Below are 13,073 nucleotides of genomic sequence, written 5' to 3'. Positions count from 1 at the left end.
TGCATCCAGTTTAATTTAGTGGTTGTAATAGCTACTACATAGGATCCAATCAAAATGATATGAAGCATCTATCACCATTACTGTCCAGCTGAGGATGTGCTTGTATCTATTCCAGATAACACTAATGTAGCTAAGCAAACACATTTCTAATGTACCCTGGACTGTGGAGTCACTAAGACACTATGATTAATCACAGATCTATTTCAATGCCTTCATTTACACGCTATCTTTCCCTTGCATAACTGTTCTCTTGGTTTATACCTATAATGTATTTGTTCTAGCTAATGCACTACCTATTGACCTTCAGTCTCCGATAGATGAAATTGATTTGCAATGAAGCTCAAATGATGAACTCCTATGCCACTGCATGCTGTTCCACATACTGAACTGATGTGTAAACACAACAATAAAATACATTAGTCTTAACAAATGTTAGTCCCAGACATGTTACCACCACATTAAGTACTACTTCTAATAGGCTTGTAAAATGTACTATTAACAAGATAAAACGACTACATTTTAGGATTAGTTTGATTGTAACGTAATAGACATATTTAGCATGCATTTTGTGAATTAATATCTTTACAATGTGTAATTGTAATTTCTGTCAGAGATTTTGTATTTTGCCCTTGTAAGTGGCTTTTGAGTGAACAAATATTGGAGGACATTGCTCCATTGCGGCCATTGTGTTGCAATAGCCAATCAAGAAGTATGGCTTATCAACGTATAAAGTCAATCAAGGTGATATCGCTCTCTCGTGAAAATCAAGACACAAATCTGAAGGAAAATTTGATGCGATGACAATTTATTTCTCATTTTGCATTACATTATTGAGTAGATCACACAGAAACAACTGCATTCTGGTATGCTTCTGTTCTGCAACTACATTTCCCAATATCTCGCTCACGTCAAAAATACATTGCAGTGGCATATACAGCAACTTGAAATTGGACACCCAAGAAAGCAAGCAATGAATACTCCCTAACTTGGTGCAGCAACCTTTTTCTCCCACCGAATGAATGGTATTTCATGGCTATTCATTTATTTATTCAAAATAAAGATCTACTCACAACATCTAGTTGATCTAATATATTGTTTTTATAATTACTCAAAAGGGGAAACTTTATACAGGAAAAAGACAAAGCGACATATACAGGTGATAAAGCTTCTTTAGGTAAATACATTTTCTGATGTACAGTAGTTAGTGTTGTGTTCATGTTGAAAGAGTAAATACTGTCGCTCCACAGGGTGGGGTCCACCACAATATCCAAAGAGAGTAAGCAAAGATGTCAAGAAATACCTTCCTATCTAAAGAACATGCAGTCATACTACAGTTCAATAGCATTCAATATGGGAATCTCTCATTTGCACTGGATAGCTGCATTATTTTACATTTAATTTAAGTCTACCCCCCCATGCACAAAATACACAAGGAAAACAAAACAGATTCATGTGACTTATTAAATCACCTTTGACAATGTAGGATTAAATGCTTAATTTCTATGTATTTGTTAGAGCCCATGTCTGTATCACCACTTAACCCTATTGTGTTTATGAACATGTAGGCCTTAACTTAAGGGGAAACTATGTAAAAACAGTTCTTTATGATTTAACTGCATTTATATTTATATACAAAAACCACAATAAGCCATTGAAAATATGTTAAGCATTTACAACTCATAATGCCAACTGTTTATTCACCACAATGCCAACGGTGATGACTTCCCATGCATTGATTCAGTGTTCCCTCTATGCCTTCAAGATTAAGTTAATCACCAGAATGAAGTTAGTCTTGGTAGTTTTTACTTGAACTCATTTTCAGAAAAATACTCCAATGTTTATACATCTTCAGTTATTAGAATTCTGTGCAGTTCTAAGGACATAAAATAACTCCAGACTGATTCCAATAGTGCAGCTTCGCTTCGACGTAAACTAGGCTCTAGGATGTGGGACCACCTGTGACGTTTGTGGAAGATGTTATTGTGAGGCTTAAGATTAAGAAGGAACACTGACTCATTCACTCTTGTCACATCAAGACGTCGACCACATCTTCTCCACGGTCCTCCTCCTCTGTGACTTTGAGTGACAGCACCTCTTCGTTGAGGAAGAGGCCACTCAGCCTCTCCTTGCGGGCCTGTCTCTGCTCCTTCAGCTGTCTCTTACGCAGGGCTTTCTGCTGCAGCTTTCTCTGCTTAGAACGTTTCTACAATAAAAATAGGAAAATAAATAAATGTGTGGCAGTGACACACCAAGCACACAAGATGCAGGGTTCTCCCCAAAGAATGTAAGAGGCACTGCATCACCTTCTGGACTGAAGTGGATTTAACAAGTGAAGGATAAAAAAGGGATAATAGCTTTCACCTGGATTGACATGGTCAGTCTATATCATGGAAAGAACAGGTGTTCTTGATGTTTTGTATACTCAGTATGCATGCATGCATGCATGCATGCATGCACAGAGTATTCGGGAAGTATTCAGACCCATTGACTTTTTCCACATTGTTACGTTACAGCCTTATTCTAAAATTGATTTTTTTCAAAACACAACACCCCATAACGACAACAGCAAAAATGAGTTTTAGACATCTGAAATGTAACATTTACCTAAGTATTCAGACCCTTTAATAAGTACTTTGTTGAAGAACCTTTGACAGCGATTACAGCCTAGAGTCTTCTTGGGTATGACGCTACAAGCGGTATTTGGGGAGTTTCTCCCATTCTTCTCTGCAGATCCTCTCAAGCTCTGTTAGGTTGGATGGGAAGCGGCGCTGCACAGCTTTTCCAGGTCTCTCCAGAGATGTTCAATCAGGTTCAAGTCCAGGGTCTGGCTGGGACACAAGAATATTCAGAGACTTGTCCCGATGCCACTCCGGCGTTGTCTTGGCTACGTGCTTAAGGACGTTATCCTGTTGGAAGGCGAACCATCGCCCCAGTCGGAGGTCCTGAGCGCTGTGGAGGAGGTTTTCATCTTGGATCTCTCAGTACTTTGTTCCGTTCATCCATCCATCCCGAATGGTCTCCCAGTCCCTGCCTCTTAAAAACATCCCCACAGCATAATGCTGCCACCACCATGCCTTAGGGATGGAGCCAGGTTTCCTCCAGATGTAACGCTTGGCATTCAGGCCAAAGAGTTCAATCTTAGTTTCATCAGACCAGAGAATCTCAGGCTGTCAGGTGCCTTTTACTGAGGAGTGGCTTCCATCTGGCCACTCTATCATTAGGGCCTGATTGGTAGATTGCTGCAGAGATGGGAGAACCTTCCAGAAGAACAACCATCTCCACAGAGGAACGATGTAGTTCGGTCAGAGTGACCATAGGGTTCTTGGTCACCTCCTTGACCAAGGCCCTTCTCCCCCAATTGCTCAGTTTGGCCAGGCTGCCAGCTCTAGAAAAATAGTCTTGGTGGTCCCAAACATCTTCCATTTAAGTATGATGGAGGCCACTGTGTTCTTGGGGATCTTCAATAATGCAGAAATGTTTTTGTACCCTTCCCCAGATCTGTGCCTCGACACAATCCTGTCTCAGAGCTATACGGACAACTCCTTAGACATATCATGGCTTGGTTTTTGCTCTGACATGTACTGTCAAACTTAGACAGGTGTGCCCCTTTCAAAATAATGTCCAATCAATTGAATTTACCACAGATAGATGTTTACACAACTTGATTGGAACATCTCAAGGATGATCAATGAAAACAGGATACAGCTTTTTACTTTGCTCATCGCGCAATAGCGACTCCTTGTGGCGGGCGCCTGCAGGCTGACATCAGTCATCAGTTCAATAGTGTTTCCTCCGACACAGTGGTGTGGCTGGCTTCCAGGTTAAGCAGGCAGGTGTGAAGGAGTGCGGTTTGACGGGTCATGTTTCGGAGGACGCATGACTCGACCTTCACCTCTCACGAGCACGGTGGGGAGTTGCAGCGATGAGACAAGATCGTAATTGGATTGCAAATTGGGAAGGAAAAGGGGGGTAACATAAAAAGATACAAATAAAGTACTTTCCAAATGCATTGTACACACATACAGTACCAGTCAAAAGTTTGGACACCTACTAATTCAAGGGTTTTTACATTGTACATTCTAACATAAGTGAAGACATCAAAACTATGAAATAACACACATGATGGAATCGTAGTAAGCAAAAAAAAGCATTAAAAACATTTGATTTGTCAAAGTAGCCACTCTTTACCTTCACAACTTTGCACTCTTAGCATTCTCTTAACCTCTTCAACCTATGAGGGCGCTATTTCATTATTGGATAAAAAAAAAAGTGCCCGTTTTAAGCGCAATATTTTGTCACAAAAAGATGCTCGACTATGCATATAAAATTGACAGCTTTGGAAAGAAAACACTGACGTTTCCAAAACGGCAAAGATATTATCTGTGCGTGCCCCAGAACTGATGCTACAGGCGAAACTTCAAACAGGAAATGAGCAGGATTTTTGACGCTCTGTTTTTCATTGTCTCCTTATATGGCTGTGAAAGCACCACGAATTAGCCTGCCCTTTCTATCGTTTCTCCAAGTTGTCTGCAGCATTGTGACGTATTTGTAGGCATATCATTGGAAGATTGGCCATAAGAGACTATATTTACCACGTGTCCGCCCGGTGTCCTTTGTTAAAATTGTTGTGTAATCTCCAAGCTGCTCGCATTCATCCATGTGATTGAGACAGAGAGGAGACTTCCAGGAATGATATATCATGAAGAGATATGTGAAAAACACCTTGAGGATTGATTCTAAACAACCTTGACCATGTTTCAGTCGATATTATGGAGTTAATGTGGAAGAAAGACGCACAAAAAATCTTTCAGGAAAAACGGAACATTTGCTATCTAACTGAGAGTCTCCTCATTGAAAACATCAGAAGTTCTTCAAAGGTAAATGATTTTATTTGAATGGTTTTCTGGTTTTTGTGAAAATGTTGCCTGCTGAATGCTAACGCTAAATGCTATGCTAACTATCAATGCTTTTCCTTGACGCTTTGGTCCAACTCATCCCAACCCATCTCAATTGGGTTGAGGTCAGGTGATTGTGGGAGCCAGGTCATCTGATGCACCACTCCATCACTCTCCTTGGTCAAATAGCCCTTACACAGCCTGGAAGGGTGTTGGGTCATTGTGCTGTTGAAAAACAAATGGTACTCCCACTAAGCGCAAACCAGAAGGGATGGCGTATCGCTGCAGAATGCTGTGATAACCAGCATGGCTAAGTGTCTTGAATTCTAAATAAAATCACTGACCGTGTCACTAGCAAAGCACCGCAACACACCACCTCCATGCTTCACGGTGGGAACCACACATGGAGATCATCCATTCACCTACTATGCATCTAAGTGTTAAAAAAAGACACCGCGGCTGGAACCAAAATTCTCAAATTTGGACGCATCAGACCAAAGGACAGACTTCCACCGGTCTAATGTCCATTGCTCGTGTTTACAAGCAATGGACCATGGCCCAGGCAAGTCTCTTCTTATTGGTGTCCTTTAGCAGTGGTTTCTTTGCAGCATTTCGACCATGAAGGCCTGATTCACATTCTCCTCTGAACTGTTGATGTTGAGATACGTCTCTTACTGCATTTATTTGGGCTGCAATTTCAGAGGCTGGTAACTCTAAAGAAAGTATCGTCCTCTGCAGCAGAGGTAACTCTGGCTCTCCCTTTCCTGTAGTGGTCTTCATGAGAGCCAGTTTCATTATAGTGCTTGATGGTTTTTGTGACTACACTTGAGGAAACTTGAAAAGTTCTTGAAATTTTGCACATTTGACTGCCCTGGTCTTAAAAATAATGATGGATTGTCTGTATACCACCCCTACCTTATCACAACTTATTGGCTCAAAAAGCATTGAGGAAAGAAATTCCACAAATTAACCTTTAACATAGCACACCTGTTAATTGAAATGCATTCCAGGTGACTACCTCATGAAGCTGGTTGAGAAAATGCCTAGTGTGCAAAGCTGTCATCAAGGAAAAAGGTTGACTACTTTGAAGAATCTAAAATATATTTTGATTTGTCTAACACTTTTTTGGTTACAACATGATTCCATATGTGTTATTTCATAGTTTTGATGTCTTCACTATTATCCTACAATGTAGAAAATAGTACAAATAAAAACCCTTGAATGAGTAGGTGTCCAAACTTTTGACTGGTACTGCACATACAGCTGTGTCGGTTACCGACACAATGGTGCGGGAAACTTTGCAGCCAGTACAAGTTGATACAAATTTGCAAGTTCACTAGCGAGAGTGCAAGCTCAAGACAGACAGGAAGAGTAAAAATAAACTAAACCAACCTCCATGCATAGTCAATGTGTTTATAGAGGAGATTCAATTCCATCAGGATATTTTCTGCTGGGCAATGTGTCCAGCAATGTTTTTGTTCGTTGTTCTTTTATGTAATTTTTATCTGCCAAAAGCCAGCAATTACTGGCAAATGAAGACACTGGTACAGTCCAAAGTATTTGATGAGGAGGATCACAATACCAGCCATAGTGTACTCTTAACAGGCAAAGTGAAGCCCCTTCCTTACCTTGGAGTCCCGGATCCGCTCAGCAGCACTGGACAGGTTCCCGTCACTGTGGGCGCGGCTGATGTTAGCCGCACTGCAGTTGGAGGCAGAGTTGCCTGTGGAGCCTGTGGATCCGGTGGAGCTGCTGGCACTGCTGACCATGCTAGCGTTGCTGCTGCTGGCCCCACTCACCCCGCTGTTGCTAGCACTGCTATGGCCACTCCTCTTCCAGCTGTCCCGGGTGCTGCAGGGGCGCAGTCGTGGACTGTGCTCCCGGATGTAGTTTCTCACCTGTTCGATAGGAACGTTTAGGCCTCAGGTTCAACACACTTCCAACAACATTTAGATTAGAGTATACTGCCCATCATACAGGGCCACAATCCAAGGACAAGAATGTTGTCATTTTGCACCTAGGGATGAAACGGTTATCGGTTTCACGATAAACTACAAGTTAGTATGACCGTTTCCAATTTGAATTATCATTAAAACACGGTTTGAAAAACACACAGTAAATACTGTCCAGCATCAACAGTCTGACACAAGCGCAGCATGCAACGTAGGTTTTGTTTTGGTGTGAAAACATGGCGGAAAGCAGTGACAACGCTCGGGAGATATTTCAGCCTTCTAAGGGGACCAAATCTGAAGTGTCGTATTTTAGGTATTACAAGAGTGCAGAGGAAAACTTAAATCGCAGATGGTCACCCTGTCTGCAGCACATGGAGAGGGGAAAAAAATGAAAAATTTGCTGCGAAAGGGGGCATAACTTCAAATCTTGAGTCATCTTCATGACCACCACCCACTACTTTATAGCAAATGCAAGGTAAGTTAACTTCTAGCTCAATTCATGATGTGGGACTTCAGAACGGGGGAAAATATCATGGTATGTGTAACTTGCTAATAGCTTGTCAATAATGTGAACTGAAGCTTTCAGTGTTACCTACTCATGAACCTGCAGACTATTTGCCCATTGCATACGATACCACGTTATGTGGTTTAGTCACCCAACCAACATATTTTGTTCATTTAAAATCCGGCAGACGCCGACTTGGTTGTAAAAGTGTTCCAACACTTACAGACTCCCATACAAGACTGTATTTATGTCAATTGTTGTGTTCATTGCAATTACTATCACTTTCTTAAGACTCATTTGTAGTTGTGTAAATTGTGCATGGGGTCATTGCATAGCCTCAAATGCAACACAGAAGACAGTGTGCACACACAGTGTGCATAAGTGAATAATACTTATAATGTAACACCAATATTAATACATTTGCTATTCCCTTGTTTACAGAGTGGGCGTGCAGAAGGCAAACCTGGTGATACTACTGGTACCTCACCCAGTTGTGACAGACACTCAAGCAAGCATTTAAGAGGCAGGCTGCTTATGCACCCACATAAAAAAAAATGCTTGAGACCTCACTGCAGCCCTTTCATATTGCATTGCAAAGGACACGATGCCATTTCAAATTGTTGAGAGGCCTGGCTTTCTGAGGCCGATGAAGGTTGTTGTGCCTCACTACAAAGTGAGTGCTGCTAATTTTATTTGTTGTTTATTTCCTTACTTAAGGGTGTGTTCATTTAAACCTGAACTAAGGAAACTTTCACCTCTCATGGTCACATGGTGCCATCTTTAAATGTTATTATTTTAATGTTTATGCACACAAAAAGTGCATGGCGCTGCTAATTTTATTTGTTTTTTTGTGTTGATTTTCAGAATAAAACTTGGTGAAAGGATTTCAGTGTGTGTATCAGTACTTCTGGAACATGTCCAGCACATTTTAACCATACAGCGATAAGACTGATAAAAACGTGACAATTTTGGTCACTATAATCGTGATATGAAATGTTCATACCATTTCATCTCTAATTGTGCCATTCACTCACCTGTTTCAGTTTCTCATCAGTCAGGCAGTTGAGCTCGATGATAAACTCGCTGTCTGTGGGGGATATCTGTGCACACGGGTCAATGATCTTGATGATATCCAACTGCTCTCGTAGCCCCATCTCCGTGCTGACCTTTCTGCTCAAATATTCAATATATTCCACCTGAGAGGCAGACAAAGCATGAAACACATCTGCAACTGCTGCTTTACAATTCCTGGCATTGTGAAATTGAGAGCAGGTCTCCATACCTGTTCATCATTGGTCATAGCACTCCAGGGGAGCTCATCCATATTTCTATGTGGTTTGGTCTTTCTCTTGGAGGAAAGGCATGGGGAGCTGGGAACACTGGGTATGATGTCAGAGAGCACATCACTTCCACTGGCTATGTCGCTTCCAGGCAGCTGTGGATAAGCAAAAAACTTTTACTCCAAATGTAACAACTACCAACATACGTAAACAATAATATTTCTGTCATCACATTAAGTGTAGCCTACCTGCCACTCAAATTCACTGTCTGACCAGTCCCAGTAAGTGCTGATAGAGGAGGACACGTCGCTGCAGACGCTTCCTTCTGGGAACAGATCGAAGGAGGTGAACTCCTGGTCGTCCAGGAGGGAGTAGCAGTCCTCCTGGTCTCCCACGGAGACCGAGGAGAACAGCTCCTCGCTGCATTCTGAGCTGGCCACACTCGTTCCACAGGAAGTCAGGTTCCATCTGAAAACAGTGGTTAGTTTAGCCTATATGAACAACTAAGTTACACTACCGTTTGGTTTTGAAAGCTGTTAGGCGTGCCACAAACAGGTATCAGGTCCTACCTGTTACTATGGAAGCGGCGCAGAGGGTCTGTCCGGTGACAAGAGGACAACTGAAAGCCAAAGTCACTGACATCCAAAGTGCCTGCCTCACTGAAGTTCCCTCGCTGCGACAGCAGTGGAAAGGGCTCCTCGGGGGCTAGGAACTTTCCATAAAGAGCCTCAGACATAACGATTTCTCCCCCTGAGGAAATTGTTAATAAGGCCAAATGTTAAACAAGGCTCTTTTCACTTACATAAACAGATTACCACTAGCGTGTTAGTTACTTGAGCTTGGTTGGCAAGAAAGCTAGCGTAGCGACTAGCGGTCTGTTACACTAACAAAATATTGCTATCGCTACCAAGCTACGTTAACTTCTCCAACAATCTTCCGAGCTGGCTGGTTACCTTGTCAATTTCAAGTGTTAACGAAATGGTTGACCCTAATAAGTTATTTGGGACAGAAAACACGGAATAATCTTGAAGGCAAACAACGAGGCCTCGTTAGCTAACTTAGCTAAATCGCGTCGCGAAAATTAGTCGTAAAAGACAGCAAGCCAGCGGGATTGTTCGAGATAATCCATTATACCACGACATTATTGTTCGCATAACATCTTGCCTGATTTACAGAAGAATAAGTTGATCAAGCAACAAACCTGCCGTTGTTCAGAGAAAAACCTCCTCCATTTGCAAATTCGCCTCGCCGAGCAAATTATTTCGACAAAACGACGCAACTCCACAACCACACACGTCAATGCCACGCTCTAAAAACTACAGCGCCCTCTTGCGAGAGAATAAAAAAAGATGACGTAGATGGAGTAGCTTCTTCTTCTGTGGGTTTTATGGCGGACAACAACCCTAAAAGGTATATTGCCGCCACCAACTGGGTGGGTTGAAAAACCAAAACATGGCCAAAAGAAAATCCATGCGTAATAGGGAAATAATCCACCCAAATAAAATAGTACATTTACCAAAACAAAACTCCAATTTCTTCCTTCTTTCGAATCTCAATATCTCCCTTCTCAAGCTCTAGGGCCTGAGAGGATGCGTGTGACAATATCCCATGTAACTCCTCCGCCTAGAAATGTTTCTAGAAATCTGCCGTATCAACAATGATATCCTCATCCTGGAACTTCTCTCCACCTTGGCAGTGCCATTAATCACCATAGCTATAAAGGCCACAAAGTCCACCTTCTTAACTGTTAAAATGTCAGGATCCTGCTTGTCAAAAGCAACCCCTGCAGTGAAGGCCTATCCACCACCATGGATTCTTCAGGTGCACCATTCAAAACCTCAACCCTTTTAACAGCTGCTGCATATGAAATGCTCTGGACAGCCCTGACTTTGGCCACCTCATTTTCTTTCACACTTGTCGGGCATTCGAAAGACGTGGCTTCATGGTTGCCACCACAATTGCAACATGTCACATTTTCATCACTTTTAAAACACATGACATTATCTTTTCCACAACTTGGACATCTCGGTTTCTCCCTTCTGCAAACACTTGAAACATGACCAAAAGCTTTACAATGATCTAACTGCATTGGTCTTGGGATACATGCTCTGTAGTTTATATACCCCAAACGCCACTTGAGTAGGGAGAGAGTCCATATAAAAAAACAAAAGAACAGATAGACGTTTTCACTTTTTCTTCATTCACCACACAATTCATCTGACGTGCATCACTCACTCCAGGAATATTTTTTATCTCTTCAACATCGACTTCCCACGAGATGCCAGATATAACCCCCTTGAGAGGTGCCCTGTTCTGAAGAGACAAACATGACACATCAAGCTTATCAAATCGAGTGAGACTAAACAAACGTTCCTTCTGATCCGCAGAAACACAAACAATCCAAACAAGACCTCCTAACATGATCCTCACAGTCTTCACTTTACCCAATAGCATCGCATAGTAGTGGGGACGAAATTGACGAGAGCGTTGGAGAAGCCGCAGCTGTGCAGGAATGCGAACAATATGGGTGTCAGTTCTGATGGTATGGAACGGGAGATTGCGGGTCAAGGACCAGAATGGTTGGTAGTGGAAAGACATAGGAAGAAGAGAGATCATGATACAGAAGGCAGTGGAGTAAAGAAAGCATAAAGAGGGCCAAAGGTAGGAAGCAAGAATAATAATATTTTGGAGTGGAAAGCGGTGATGGTGTTACACCCTATCCAACTTACTGATGCCGTACAGAAACAGGTAAGTTAAGTCAAATTAGCTCGGTTCATTGGAAATGGTAGACTGTTAATATTTTGTGGTAGCCAGGCTCAGTAAAGAGAAGATTTTGAAAATGGAAAAGCTTAATGGGAAGATTAAAAGCCATGTCCCTGATGCTTATGCTAGATTGAAGGGAGTCATTGCTGGGGTCCCAATATATATGTCCATAGATGATTTTAAAGAACATGTGAAAGGAGGCAGAGTGATTGAGGGTAAAAGGTGGATCAGTAGGAAATAGGGTAGTGAAAGCTTATCAATGCTGATGAGGTTTGGAAAAGTACAGATTGGAGCAATGTCAGAGAATTTGTCCCATCCCCATTGCAGTGTTTTAAATGCAAAAGAATGGGACATGTAGCTGTTCTTGAAAATGTATTTTACCTTTATCTAACTAGGCAAGTCAGTTAAGAACAAATTTGTATTTACAATGACGGCCTAGGAACCGTGGGTTAACTGTCTTGTTCAGGGGCAGAACGACTGATTTTTACCTTGGGGATTCAATCTAGCAACCTTTCAGTTACTAGTCCAACACTCTAACCACTAGGCTACCTGCCACCCCATTTACAATGTAAACTAAGGAAATGTGCTAGGTGTGGAAGGGAACAGGATTACAGTGAATGTGGGAGCAATGTGAAGCTTAAGTGTTGTAATTGTGGGGTGGAACATAGTGCAGCATTTGGTGGATGCTAGGTTCAGAGAGAGGCTAGAGAGGCTCAGAGATACAGCATTAGCCATTATGTATTATATGCAGAGGCTATAAGACAGATTGGTGGAGGTACAACAGTGTGGAATCATGGAGCTTCCATGGCTGCTCCTGTATTAAGTGGACCGAATGTCAAGGGTGGTGTTTCTGCTGGTCTTGGCATGGTTTCGAGGCCTGTTCAGAAATCTTGTGCTCATGAATATACAGTATATACACTGAATAATGAATAATGAATAATGTTGACTTCATAGCTTTTATTGGTATGTTTATCAATACCTGAGTTATGGAAAGCAGAAATGCCAGGTTGAAGGTTATTGTGGAGATGGCAAAAGAGATATTGGGGGTAACAGATGTTACTGTTGAATTGGTTTGTTGACATGCTGAACAATCCTAAGGGTGGAGAGTTTCAGCATGATATAGATCAATTTTAATGGGGTAGGGGAAGGTTTTTTGGGGGAGTGTGTGGTAGAAGTTAGTAGGGATTTATTTGGTTGTTATTTTAATTTCATGGTAGTACATAATTGGGCAGATCATGATTCATCGTATGCTCCTGCAAAGTAGGTGGCGGCATGGACTTAAATCAAAGATTGTTATTGTTCTGTACTTAAATGTTTGTTTGCGGACCGCAATGATATCATAGAAGAAGAGAAAGATGATGATGATGGCATGTCATGTCATGTGATCTCATCTACCAATCCGGAAATGGTCTGAAATAAACTAACAATCTAGTCAGCTAAAATACATAATTAGAAAATAATTTACACAAATATAGGTTTGTTCAAGAAGTGTAGATATATATGAAGTATCATGTCGTCAAGCCATGCCAGTCGCGGTTGGTGCATCCACAGACTCAAGTTGTTTGGGAGGAAGGATTCCATCAGAAATCAAAATCATGGCTAAACAGCTGAAGGTTGTAGACCAATAATTGTTTAGAAAAATACTCAAAGGTTGGTAATTTAGTTGCATCCCATTCAC

General features: G+C 41.7%; 1 protein-coding gene across 2 annotated transcripts; it reads right to left on the bottom strand.

Moving 5' to 3' along the window:
• Window positions 1-783: 783 nt before the first annotated feature.
• Window positions 784-9,941, bottom strand: LOC115130480 (protein FAM199X). Of its 2 annotated transcripts, none has more exons than XM_029661667.2 (7): window positions 9,834-9,941; window positions 9,202-9,382; window positions 8,881-9,100; window positions 8,635-8,805; window positions 8,387-8,548; window positions 6,524-6,793; window positions 784-2,203 (listed from the first exon to the last, which is right to left on the bottom strand). In XM_029661667.2, the coding sequence occupies exons 2-7, from the start codon at window positions 9,366-9,368 to the stop codon at window positions 2,027-2,029; spliced, it is 1,167 nt and encodes a 388-aa protein (XP_029517527.1). In that variant the 5' UTR covers window positions 9,369-9,382; window positions 9,834-9,941; the 3' UTR covers window positions 784-2,026. The 2 variants fall into 2 exon arrangements, with proteins under 2 accessions (XP_029517527.1, XP_029517528.1); XM_029661668.2 differs by having other exon boundaries at window positions 8,635-8,787.
• Window positions 9,942-13,073: the final 3,132 nt, after the last annotated feature.

Source organism: Oncorhynchus nerka, linkage group LG6 (assembly GCF_034236695.1).
Source record: "Oncorhynchus nerka isolate Pitt River linkage group LG6, Oner_Uvic_2.0, whole genome shotgun sequence".
NCBI lineage: Eukaryota > Metazoa > Chordata > Actinopteri > Salmoniformes > Salmonidae > Oncorhynchus > Oncorhynchus nerka.
The sequence above is the reverse complement of the archived record's forward strand: the minus strand, read 5'-3'. Positions and strand labels throughout refer to the sequence as shown.

Excerpts from the sequence above, each read along its gene's own strand:
- LOC115130480 (XM_029661667.2), bottom strand. The coding sequence starts at position 9,368 with ATGTCTGAGGCTCTTTATGGAAAGTTCCTAGCCCCCGAGGAGCCCTTT. Across the intron at positions 9,101-9,201 it reads CGCCGCTTCCATAGTAACAG|ATGGAACCTGACTTCCTGTG; the intron begins GTAGGACCTGAT and ends CACTGTTTTCAG. Across the intron at positions 8,549-8,634 it reads CTATGACCAATGATGAACAG|GTGGAATATATTGAATATTT; the intron begins GTATGGAGACCT and ends TCTGCCTCTCAG.